Source organism: Salvelinus sp. IW2-2015, linkage group LG1, assembly GCF_002910315.2.
Source record: "Salvelinus sp. IW2-2015 linkage group LG1, ASM291031v2, whole genome shotgun sequence".
Classification (NCBI taxonomy): Eukaryota; Metazoa; Chordata; class Actinopteri; order Salmoniformes; family Salmonidae; genus Salvelinus; species Salvelinus sp. IW2-2015.
The window spans coordinates 30,391,200-30,403,712 of NC_036838.1; the positions used below are offsets into that span (position 1 = coordinate 30,391,200).

Here is a 12,513-nt window from a genome sequence, read left to right on the forward strand (position 1 = left end):
GTGTGCACTTGCACCCTTCATGAATTTAATTGGAATATGACAGTTGTATGAAATATAGTGGAAACTCCAGCCCATGCCTACACCAATCCAATGCTTTAAATGTGTGGGGAGGAGGACACAGGAGAGAATCGGTACGTGTGTGTGTGTGTGTGTGTGTGTGTGTGTGTGTGTGTGTGTGTGTGTGTGTGTGTGTGTGTGTGTGTGTGTGTGTGTGTGTGTGTGTGTGTGTGTGTGTGTGTGTGTGTGTGGGTGTGTGTTTGTGTGTGTGTGTGTGTGTGTGTGTGTGTGTGCGTGCGTGCGTGTGCGTGTCAAAAGTTAAAGGCTTGGATAGAAGCTGGCTATGATGAGGAAGCAGAGAGTTGTCCCTTACTGTGCATGTAGCTGAGATGAGACTGGCCATTAGAAAAGCTCCCCTACAGTCACCTGGAGGTTACTGCAGACAGGACTCAATGCTCAACAGAGCCTTCAGGGCCGTGGGGTTGACATTTCAAGAGTTCCAGAAAGCATGAGGTTTAAAGCGAGCCCAAAGAGATTTTTGTAAATGTAAAACGAGCAAGAGAAGCCATTTTTGTGTGAGAGGCAGTTTTTATGTTCTGTTCGATTTATTTTCCTGTCTTAATAATGGTAGACTGCGTTATCATGTGACCGACGTGTGGAGGTCAGGTTATAGGGGTCCTGGGATGGGTTTAGACAGGTGTTCAGGCAGTACTTAGTACACATAGAATGTTGTTGACATTCACTAGGATGCGTTTTACCTAATAGTCCAAATTATGCAGCATGTCGGTGCCATTGCAAATGCACACCTATGAACTGTCTCTTGATCTCAAACGCAAACACACACACAGAGACACATACTTTATACTCTGAGAAGAGGTAAAGCTCTTGTCTCCTCTTTCCCTCCTCCCTTTCTCTTCACTTCTCTGTAAGACCAGTTCAAACACTTGGTGCTCACTCAACTCAATCATAGATTCCTCTCTCTGTGGCCCTCTTGGGGCCATTTTACAGCCTGGTATGGTCATGATATCAGGGTCTTATTTTTGTACACTTTTCCTATGGAAATGTTCATATACTAACAAGGACGGCTCAGCGGAATAGATTTAGTACATCCGTTTTCCTTTTCCCTGTTTGCTTAATTTTTCCAATGGAACTGTACAAAACTCTCAAATGTGTTTGTACAAAACGAGACACGTTGTTTAGACACACATACTCACACTCTTTCTCCAGATTACTGCTCTTTTCGATGTGCTATGGACTCTCCGTTTCTATTTTCTGTAGATCAGTCTTTGCGCCACCGATCTCATATGAATTCTCATTCATGTAATCTGATTTTAAAAGAACGTGCATTTGAATACTGTCTTTCCGTTGATGTGGACAGAGGGTGGCGGTGTTTGGGTGAGTGTTGGCGACCTCTCATCTCGGAGGCACTCTGCTCGTCCCTTACTTTCCATCCGCTTTGGGTAGGGAGGCAGCTCTTAGCCTGGCAACCAAACTTAGCACAGCGTTCTTCAGTCTGGTGTGACCAGGCTAGGCTTCTCCCTTTCTATAAGGAAACAGGACAAAATACTAGAGCATGTTGATTTGAAACAACATGTTAATTGTGTGTATTTTGCCTTTTTATTTGCTACTGTATTCGCCCACACATTTATCCAAGTCTTAAAAGGAATAATGGGGAGTGCTTTTCTTGGGGCAATGTTTTGTTGTACATTTAGCTACTGACAATGTGTGTGTTTTCCCTCAGATACTTCAAAAGTAAGTAATAGAGGGAGACTTGGTCCTTTTAATGTACGGGGGGAGGATTGTTTTTTAACCTCACTGCTTATTGACTGATTGAGCAACACACATTCTGCAATACAAGTTGTGAGGAGATTTTGTCAGCATTTTCTGCATATTTTTAGTACAATCACAATATTAAATTGACTTTAACATRCTTGGTTTAGTGGCATGGAGCAGTATTGTCACTGTATGATTTTGAGCTCTGTAGCTCACACTGATATGCAAAGAGCTGGCTCTATGGACAAGGACATAAATGGACCCTAACACACACACACACACTAGGTTGATTTCCAGGCAACAGGGCCATTTCTAACCATGTGTCCCTGAAATGCCCTCAGAGTCACATGGTAATSTGGACACACAGGTCTGCAGTCAGTACCTAGTCTGTTTCCCAAATGGCACCCTATTCCCTATAAAGTCTACTGCTTTTGACTAGGGCCCATAGGGCTCTGGTCAAAAGTAGTGCCCTATATAGGGAATAGGGTGCCGTTTGGGATGCAATACAAGTCAATAATGGCATCCAAATCTCCTCGTTACCTGATCCCAAATCACTCCAAATCAGGTTTGAGCATTTTTTTTTTATATGTACGTAATTGATTTACTTATTTCATCATCCACTGTAAAAAAAAATTCAAGTGACCTTCTAATGTTGCATATTTGAATCATTGTGAAGCAAGTGATTTTAACTTTACACATGTTGCTTATATTTTTATGCTAAATCTTCATTTTTTTATGGTTTCCAACCCAGTTGTCATCACTTGGCATGTTGGTTGTGGTATATATACACACATACGTTTCATTTTCATTTCTTAACACTTTGAAAGAATAAAGATAATTGTGCTAGTGCCAAATTTTCWWTGCAATGTCTTTAACACTGTTGAGGTATATGGCGCACTTCCAAGTCCTTGCTGCGATCGGATTGGTGAAGCCATTTTTGATGTCGTAGAACAACATTGGCTGGATCAGCCAGTGTCATGGGGTGCATCTCAAACATCTAAATTGGCTCCCTCTCCTCTGCTTATTTCCTCCATATGTGTTGATGTGAAAGTACTGGACAGGTAAAAGCAAACCCCTCGAATACAACCTCAATATAGCTTACAGTGAAGTGTAAATAAAGATGAGACAAATAGGGAAGCCATTTTAGACTATTGAGATGCACCTCTGGCTTTTGGGTGTCAGTAAAAGAGAGGCAAATAACTTAGAGGGGGCAAACTGAGGATGGCCTCACAGCACAGTATAGTCGGCAGATTAAAGGTGTATAGTAATTGTTGCTTTATAATTACTACATGTTACTATYGGGTGTTTTTTGTGTCTGGCCTCCTCAGGCTGAGGTGCCATTTCTGGTGATGTTTGGAACGGTTTTGTTTCTTCAACCCGCTGAGACATGGGTTTTTAAAGCACTTTCAGCCTTGCTATGCCATAGATTCCTTGAGCTTCTCTAGTAGTGCAACTGTGTTGACATGAACATGATGAATCTACAGAGGGGCATTTCACCTAGCCTGGTTAATGAGGAATGCTGCTAACATAATATTCTAATTTAATTTTGAAATTCATAGACTGAGGTGTAACAGAAGAAGGGTTAGTACTACTTCATATTGACTCTGTTTTAAGTCAGGCTCTCTTTCTAAGCCATTAAATCCTAAATTGTTCAAGTTAGTGTGCCAAATAATGTATCAAGCTCAATGAAATATCCCTCTGGTAGCCTTTATAGCCATGCTTTGGAGACCGGAGACACAGACAATGAAAACAAGTGTAAGTGCTGCCAGGGTGCCTGAATCTAGCCCTGGACAGTTACAGTTCAAAGTTGAATGAGTTCCTCAATCAAGGGGAAATTACTGGAACGATTTCTTGAGAGTAGCCATGACCACAGGTTTAGGCACCAGCCCAAATGTGTAATGCAACAAATGGAGCCCTTTAAAGAGAGGCTTGAGAGCATGTTACTTTGGTGTATCTCTAGACACCCTATGTAAGTTTTTTTTTTTTTTTATCTACACCCTATGTAAATCATCAGGGATTGTAATTATTATTATTTTTTGCTACATTTATTTATCCTAAAACATTTCTTTGCTTTAGTTCTATGCTCTCTCTGTTGACTCAGAAATCCCAGGCCTAAGTGGGAAGCAACCCTTCTGCCTAGGCAGACTACTCTCAAAGCCTTTTTATTTTAATGTTTACAAGTTAACCTTGTCATTTGATCCCCTTAATTTATCTGAAAGGAACTATTTTCCCCCAATATTCCTGAGTGGCACAGTGGTCTAAGGCTCTGCATCGCAGTGCTAGAGGTGTCACTACAGACCCTGGTTCGATCCCGGGCTGTATCACAACCGGCTGTGATCGGGAGTGCCACAGGGTGGCGCACAATTTGCCCAGCGYCATACGGGTTTGTCCGGGGTAGGCTGTCATTGTAAATAAGAATTTGTTCTTAACTGACTTGCCTAGTTAAATAAAAAAGTGKTTTTGTTTTTTCCTTTCCTCTTGCCTGTTTTATTTGCCCATGTACCTCTGTTGTCATGTTTTATGGGATGGCTATATGGTACCTGATTGCTGATCATTTTTAATTCAATGTGATTGATGCCAATAAATAAATTGTTTATTTCTGACACTCATTGTTTTTGTCTCAACTACTATGCACACAAGACACACAATGAATGCTCAGAGCTAAGACTATGAGCAGATAGGTTGCTTTTTTTTCTTTTGATCTTGACAAACTCACGTCYCCAATCTAGTCTGCATTTCCTGCCTTGCTCGTTCTGGAAATCCACAGCCGGTGTGGGCAGAGGCATAAAACGACCGCACCCACGGATAGCAACCGACAAAAAGATTGACACAGCTGGCCAATCATGTCTGTGGACCATAGTAGTCGTAGTGGATTGTGATTGGCTGTTTGTGCTGTATATTACTTGTGCGCTTCTTATGTGGTTCTCTTTCTTTCACGCGTCCTTGGTAAGAGGTAAGGAATTTTCATGGCCTTGATTCTTTATGTAGGTTTACATGTTAAAATGTATTTCGCTGTATTATTTGATAAAATACTTTGATTACGTTAAACGACAGTACTGTGACAATGTCAAAAGATCAATAGGATTACTTATTATTTAAATGTTTCGTCTGTGCGGCCTATTCGGCACACTCGCTGTCTGGGTTGCCGCCATGTGCGACCATTATTTCCGTGACATTTTAGCTAGCTAAACTTGCTTGTAACCAATTATGGGAAAATATTTTCACCTTAAWGCCACTTCCAATAACAAGTCGGAACTAGTTTATCTAGCTATAGCTATGTATGTTGCCTACGTTATGTTTTTGCTACGTCAGCTAACTACTAAAGCTAGTCCTATTTTGCAGTGTATTAGCGTTAGCTAGGTGAGTAGCGTTAGTGACTGCCAGTTTATCTAGATGGTTGGTGCTTACTGTGATTGTAACTTTACGTTAGTTGTGAACCTGCTACCTGTCTAACATAGTTTTATTTTCCATAGAAAATCTTGTCTTTAAACCAGCTGTTTTAAGCGATCCTTCGAAGCACTGCAAAGATGCCGAGGGAAGACAGGACCACGTGGAAGTCCAACTATTTTATGAAAATCATCGTACGTTGAAACAATTGAGCACTTTTGATGCACGAAAGTGTATAAACTATGGAACGCCGTTTGGTTTTTTGCGTGTCAAAGAAACACGTAAAATAAGCTTGTTGGCCAATCAGGACCTGTATGACCCCAMGTCACATAATAATTTAACGCATTCATCATTATTTTACGGAACTATTACACAACGATTAATCGAAACGTATGCTATGATGCAGTTGTCTCGCGCATCTACAGTGCTGGTCATAAAAAAGGCTAGCAAGTTTATGGATGCCAACAATGTTTTTCTCAACATAGCAAACCGACATCTGTTTCAGTAGCTATTGTTAACTAGCAAACTATACAGCTAGGTGCCATCTAAAATAATCATAATTCATAAGACTATTTAAATAATGTGTCGGACTCATCTATTTGAAGCTCGCCACAATAGTGGAGTTTGCGTTTATACTTAAAAATGTAAACCGTTGACAGTGGTGCAAATTAATACAAATAGTATAATTATGCCATAATTGAATCGATCATGCTAAACAAGATTGGAATGTTGTAGAAAGTCAAAAGACAAATCTGAAATCACTATTATACTTATATTACACTGGAGACCTACTTAATGAACTCTACAGCCTTACCTATGGATTGTGGCTCAATGACATGATATCAGTCTACTCAGTGACACCSAGAGAACATTGGTGTGGTAGCTCTTATTGTGGGAATCTGAAACGACTGAATTRGGCCACATTTATTGTCAACCTATGTGTATTGAACACTATTCCAGAGGAAAAACAATGCGTGGATGTTTTGGAGTCTTCTAACTGAGGATGTTGGTTATAGTCTTGTTTATTGAGTAGACTGATACAACATTTCTTGATCCCAACCCTTACCTAAAGTTGTGCAGTGCAATATGAATGTCAATACACACAATAGGCTGACTGGGGAGGGGATATCAGTCCCATGACCAAGCTAAAGCTAGCTAGCTRCCACAGATGTTGTGGTCCAACACATTGTACAATGGAACTTATTTGACATGTCAAACTAAAAGCTTATTTAACAAGTCAAACAGTRTTTTTTGCATTCATATTTTGACACGCAAAGACCCAAACGGCATTCCATAATAAACCAGTTTGATTGACCATGTACAAAGCAGGATAAGTTACAGTGCATTTTGTTCAGTACTGCTCTGTCGTTCCCCCTGCACACAGAAACCTGTCTCCTCGCTATCCCGGTCTGCCTCCATCCCACGGCTGACGGGGACGCATGGTCTCAGACACTTTTGTACAGATGTTGTAGCCAACTGAATAAAGCTTTTGCAGTCTTGTTATCCCCATGGTGGTGGGTTTACATTTCCTCAAGCAGTGAAATTTAGAAGTAGTGTGTCTCACTTTTACTTTTCTCTTTGCAGCAATTGCTGGATGACTATCCCAAATGTTTTATTGTCGGCGCCGACAATGTGGGCTCCAAGCAGATGCAGGCCATCCGTCTGTCCTTGCGTGGGAAGGCTGTGGTGCTCATGGGTAAAAACACCATGATGCGCAAAGCCATCCGTGGCCACTTGGAGAACAACCCTGCCCTGGAGAAGTAAGTTCACAGCAAACACATTTTGGCCTAAGAGGCTGACCATAGTCGCATTCACTAGGAAGTCAAAGGGACAGCCTGAAGTTGGCAATAAGATGAGCTTGTTATCAATATAGGTTGCAAAATGCTTTGTGCATTCGTGAACACGACCCAGTTATCAAAGGCTGAAATGCCGCTATCAAGCCCATGGGTTGGCTATTTATGAAGCAGGATAAGTTACAGTGCAGCGTGTTCAGTACTGCTCTGTCGTTCCCCCTGCACAAAGAAACCTGTCTCCTACTATCCCTGTCTGTCTGCATCCCACGGCTGGCAGGGACGCTTGGTCTCAGACAAGTGTTTTCTCAGTCTTGTTAATCATGTATCATTATCTGTTGGGTTGGATTGAGATGTTAAGTGTTGCCGTCTACACAGGTTGCTGCCTCACATCAAAGGAAATGTGGGCTTTGTCTTCACCAAGGAGGACCTGGCTGAGATCAGGGACATGCTGCTGGCCAACAAGGTGACTGCAGTGTTGGATGCTCTGGTCTAGCAGGGAAATGTCAAGGTTTGTCACAAATGGCACTTGTAGCTTACTACTTTTGACCAGGGCAATATATAGTGATAGTGTGCCGTTTGGACCAAATACGATATATTTAGTAATACAATGTAGCCCTCAATGTACAATCCAGATTTTGGATTATGTGAAAAGATAAGATGGCGATGCAGGATAAGTTACAGTGCAGCTTGTTAAGTGCTGCTCTGTCGTTCCCCCTGCACACATAAACTAGTTTCCTACTATCCCTGTCTGTCTGCATCCCACAGCTGACGGGGACGCTTGGTCTCAGACAATGTCCTGTGGATTTTGCTCGGTCTCGTGGGCTGTCAATTGGCATGCGTCCATGGACTTTACACTTTTTTGAATGATCACTTACCTCTGACACTCTGCCCCTCAGGTGCCAGCTGCTGCCCGTGCCGGTGCTATTGCCCCCTGTGACGTGACTGTGCCAGCCCAGAACACTGGGCTGGGTCCTGAGAAGACTTCCTTCTTCCAGGCCCTGGGCATCACCACCAAGATCTCCAGAGGAACTATTGAAATATTGGTGAGTGTGGCGACTATGCTTATTGGGCTCTACTATAAACTAGTGGGATGGTTGCATTCAGTCATCAAAATAAGACATTCTTCAGTGATGAGACGATGACGAGTCGGAATGGGACACGATCTGTCTCTGGGGTAACTGGGTCAGGGTCACGTTCTGTGCCTTTGGTTTCAGGTCCCCAGAGCAGTGTGTCCTTTCACTTGAAGACATCGAGGCATTTGTCTGAGAAGGGTTTCTTCTTGATTTGATAAATTGTTGCTAGGCTTGTGTGGGTGTGTAATGCACTGTTTATAGTAGGATATGTATAATATTTTATTCTCTAGAAAACAATGAAAATTGTGTTTCTGAAAATGAAACACTGTTGACTAAGTGTCTGCTTCATTTCTCCCTACAGAGYGAYGTGATGCTCATCAAGCCTGGAGACAAGGTGGGAGCCAGCGAGGCCACGCTCCTCAACATGTTGAACATCTCTCCCTTCTCCTTCGGTCTGCTCATCCAGCAGGTGTATGACAGCGGTAGTGTCTACAGCCCTGAGGTGCTCGACATTACTGAGGATGCTCTGCACGCCAGGTTCCTGGAGGTGAGGAAGCATATACACAATGCCTTGTAAAGCCACTTTGGGACCATAATCCAAAACCCGTTGTATTATTGGTGCGTTTGGTAGTAAGTGAAATGGACTGAAGTGTAGCGCTGTGTCTTAATAGGTTGTCATTGGGTCCCCTTCCTCCATAGTCTTCTGTCCATATCTAAAGTTATGAAAACAAGTAACACTGAGCCATTGGAGGAGGAATGCAACAGAAGCTGTGAATTTTTTTTTGCTTTGAGGTAGCAGGATAAGTTACAGTGCAGCTTGTTAAGTGCTACTCTGTCGTTCCCCCTGCACACATCAACTAGTTYCCTACTATCCCTGTCTGTCTGCATACCACGGCTGGCAGGGACGCTTGGTCTCAGACAAATCTAAGTGTGTTGAACAGACTTGATTGACGTGCTGTAAGTTGCTGTCATACCTGACAACTTTGTATCTTTCAGGGTGTGCGTAACATAGCCAGTGTGTGTCTGGCAATCGGATACCCCACTCTGGCCTCTGTCCCTCACACCATCATCAACGGATACAAGAGGGTCCTGGCAGTCGCCGTGGAGACTGATTACTCCTTCCCCCTGGCAGACAAGGTATGTYGTCCCACCCACATTTGGACCACATGGTATTGAAATGGATGACGGGCCAAATACTAGCCCAGTCCACAAACAGTTGCTGTGGGGCTGAAATAATTGTATAAATAATATGGTTGTAGCTCCACCTTGCCCCCCAGGCTAAGGAATGTTCACCACATCGCTTATGCCTATCAAATCCTTTGCTCTAACATTTACATGGGGAATAGGGGCCACTTTGTCCCAGTTGCAGGATAAGTTACAGTGCAGCTTGTTAAGTGCTACTCTGTCGTTCCCCCTGCACACATCAACTAGTTTCCTACTATCCCTGTCTGTCTGCATCCCACGGCTGGCAGGGACGCTTGGTCTCAGACACTAGGTTGCCCATCGGCATGTTTTATCCATAGCTTTCTACATTTTATTTCACATTGCTTCTCTACCCCCTTTTACTCCCAGGTGAAGGCCTACCTGGCTGACCCCACTGCCTTCGCTGTAGCTGCTCCTGTGGCTGCGGCAGAGACGGCTGCTGCCCCAGCCGCTGCTAAAGAAGAGGCCAAGGAKGAGTCTGAGGAGGGCTCGGACGACGACATGGGCTTTGGCCTGTTTGATTAGACGGCAGTAAACTCCACTCCTATGGTTGCTGACCAAATTCAAGAAGATCATTGAATTTTAAATAAAATCTAGAAAATTAATTCATGTTTCTATGTTTTACCAATTTGCTAAGTGTGAAGTCAGGTTCTTTGGCCACAACCTGATTGGTGTGGCTGGCACACCTGAATGAGAAGGTTCTTGTCAAGTTTAAGTCAGACACCATGTATTGTAAAACCTGTAGTAGTGAACTAGCTGCTTGGCTATTTAGTCTTGTGGACTGGAGGATGCCAATGTTCCCAATAGATTTCTATAGGTACAGAAATTAAACCTGTAGTGCCTTTGGTTAGAGTTGTATGATCTGTTCTTTCTGAACATGTCTTGCACAGGTTGAGGAATGACCTCAGATATTTGGTGTATGGTACAGCATTTGACCTGAGAAGCACCATATGGTGCGGTGTCTGTCGGAAGTAGTACATAAAAAAGCTAGTCTAACCTCTGAAGCTAGCAAGAAGAAGCTACTCTGATAGCAAAAAATATATATTTTCAATTTACAATCTGTAGAATAAATAAGAATAGAAAGGTTCAGAACTTGTGTGAAACAGCACAGTTGAAACATGGCAAATAAAAAATCTAATATGGGTGGCGTTAAGAGATGGGAGGGGTTGAATGGAGCTGAAGTGTCATGATCATTATATGGAGAGGRCCAAGATGCAGCGTGGTATGTTTCCATCCTCTTTATTTGGAAGAGAAACTCAGAAAAAACAAAGCTTGAAACTAAACGTGAAGCTCAATGTAGTGCTCGCAGGCAACTATACCTAGACCAGATCCCACAAAGGGGAAATGGCTGCCTAAATATGATCCCCAATCAGAGACAACAATAGACAGCTGCCTCTGATTGGGAACCATGCCAACATAGAAATATAGTCACCTAGATGACCCACCCTAGTCACACCCCGATCTAACCAACAGAGAATAAAAAGCTCTATGGTCAGGGCGTGACATGAAGGTTGGGACTAATAAGATAACTAATGTAAAACATACTGTGTCCGTAAAGTATATAGGTTCAGAACTTTTGTGAAAGAGCACAGTGAAAGATATGGCAAATACAAATCAAACTATGGAAATCAGAAATAGATGGGAGAGGAAGGAAGGACTGGCGTAAAAACAAACWAAATATAGCTATTGTAAAATAGATTTTGTCCATAAATGTATATAGTATGTATAAGCTGGAAGTAGAAACCTAAGTGTTGTTGGTCACTAGTTTACTCAAATTAGGGGAGGGGTGGTAGGGTTAGAAACTAATAAAGGAAAATATATTTTAAAAATGGTTGAAAGAAGAGTTAATGACTTCAACCTGTGTATGTAAACTTACGACGTCAACTGTATATATATATATATTATATTGTTATATATGTATATACAGTATATATATATACAGTTGAAGTCGGAAGTTTACATACACTTAGGTTGGTGTCATAAATACTTGTTTTTCAACCACTCCACAAATGTCTTGTTAACTATAGTTTTGGCAAGTCGGTTAGGACATCTGAAAAGTGCAAATCAATCCCAGAACAACAGCAAAGGACCTTGTGGAGATGCTAGAGGAAACAGGTACAAAAGTATCACAATTGTTTACAGATTATTTCACTTATAATTCACTGTTTCACAATTCCAGTGGGTCAGAAGTTTACATACACTAAGTTGACTGTGCCTTTATACAGCTTGGAAAATTCCAGAAAATTATGTCATGGCTTTAGAAGCTTCTGATAGGCTAATTTACATAATTTGAGTCAATTGGAGGTGTACCTGTGAATGTATTTCAAGGCCTACCTTCAAACTCAGTACCTCGCTGCTTGACATTTAAAAAAAAAAAATCAAAAGCCAAGACCTCAGAAAATCAGCCAAGACCCCCACAAGTCTGGTTCATCCTTGGGAGCAATTTCCAAATGCCTGAATGTACCACGTTCATCTGTACAAACAATAGTACGCAAGTATAAACACCATGGTACCACGCAGCCATCATACCCCTCAGGAAGGAGACACGTTGTCTCCTAGAGATGAACGTACTTTGGTGCGAAAAGTGCAAATCAATCCCAGAACAACAKCAAAGGACCTTGTGAAGATGCTGGAGGAAACAGGTACGAAAGTATCTATATCCACAGTAAAACGAGTCCTATATCAACATAACCTGAAAGGCCGCTCAGCAAGGAAGAAGCCACTGCTCCAAACCGCCATAAAAAAGCCAGACTACGGTTTGCAACTGCACAGGGTGACAAAAATTGTACTTTTTGGAGAAATGTTCTCTGGTCTGATAAAATAGAACTATTTGGCCATAATGACCATCGTTATGTTTGAGGAGAAAGGGGGAGTGTTGCTATCCGAAGAACACCATCCCAACCGTGAAGCATGGTGGTGGCAGCATCATGTTGTGGGGGTGCTTTGCTGCAAAAAGGACTGGTGCACTTCACAAAATAGATGGCATCATGAGGCAGGAAAATTTTGTGGATATATTGAAGCAACATCTCAAGACATCAGTCAGGAAGTTAAAGCTTGGTCACAAATGGGGCTTCCAAATGGACAATGACCCCAAGCATACTTCCAAAGTTATGGCTTCAGGACAACAAAGTCAAGGTATTGGAGTGGCCATCACAAAGCCCTGACCTCAATCCTATAGAACATTTGTGGGCAGAACTGAAAAAGTGTGTGCAAGCAAGGGGGCCTACAAACCTGACTCAGTTACACCAGTTACACTCAGTTACACCAGTCAGGAGGAATGGGCCAAA

At 42.3% G+C, this 12,513-nt stretch overlaps 1 protein-coding gene and 5 non-coding genes across 7 annotated transcripts; all 6 read left to right on the plus strand.

Moving 5' to 3' along the window:
• Nucleotides 1–4,632: 4,632 nt before the first annotated feature.
• On the plus strand, nt 4,633–9,831 carry LOC111964639 (large ribosomal subunit protein uL10). 2 transcript variants are annotated; one of them, XM_023988487.2, is made up of 8 exons: nt 4,633–4,723; nt 5,244–5,351; nt 6,742–6,917; nt 7,326–7,413; nt 7,847–7,993; nt 8,385–8,570; nt 9,020–9,160; nt 9,596–9,831. In XM_023988487.2, the coding sequence occupies exons 2-8, from the start codon at nt 5,298–5,300 to the stop codon at nt 9,749–9,751; spliced, it is 948 nt and encodes a 315-aa protein (XP_023844255.1). In that variant the 5' UTR covers nt 4,633–4,723; nt 5,244–5,297; the 3' UTR covers nt 9,752–9,831. The 2 variants fall into 2 exon arrangements, with proteins under 2 accessions (XP_023844255.1, XP_070299921.1); XM_070443820.1 differs by having other exon boundaries at nt 4,694–4,716.
• Nucleotides 7,119–7,247, plus strand: LOC111971069 (small nucleolar RNA SNORA63). The gene has a single exon (XR_002878213.1). It is a non-coding gene; the product is annotated as a small nucleolar RNA SNORA63 (small nucleolar RNA).
• LOC111971062 (small nucleolar RNA SNORA63) lies at nt 7,614–7,742 on the plus strand. The gene has a single exon (XR_002878212.1). It is a non-coding gene; the product is annotated as a small nucleolar RNA SNORA63 (small nucleolar RNA).
• Nucleotides 8,073–8,221, plus strand: LOC111971048 (small nucleolar RNA SNORD15). The gene has a single exon (XR_002878210.1). It is a non-coding gene; the product is annotated as a small nucleolar RNA SNORD15 (small nucleolar RNA).
• LOC111971083 (small nucleolar RNA SNORA63) lies at nt 8,817–8,945 on the plus strand. Its single transcript, XR_002878215.1, has one exon. It is a non-coding gene; the product is annotated as a small nucleolar RNA SNORA63 (small nucleolar RNA).
• Nucleotides 9,387–9,515, plus strand: LOC111971076 (small nucleolar RNA SNORA63). Its single transcript, XR_002878214.1, has one exon. It is a non-coding gene; the product is annotated as a small nucleolar RNA SNORA63 (small nucleolar RNA).
• Nucleotides 9,832–12,513: the final 2,682 nt, after the last annotated feature.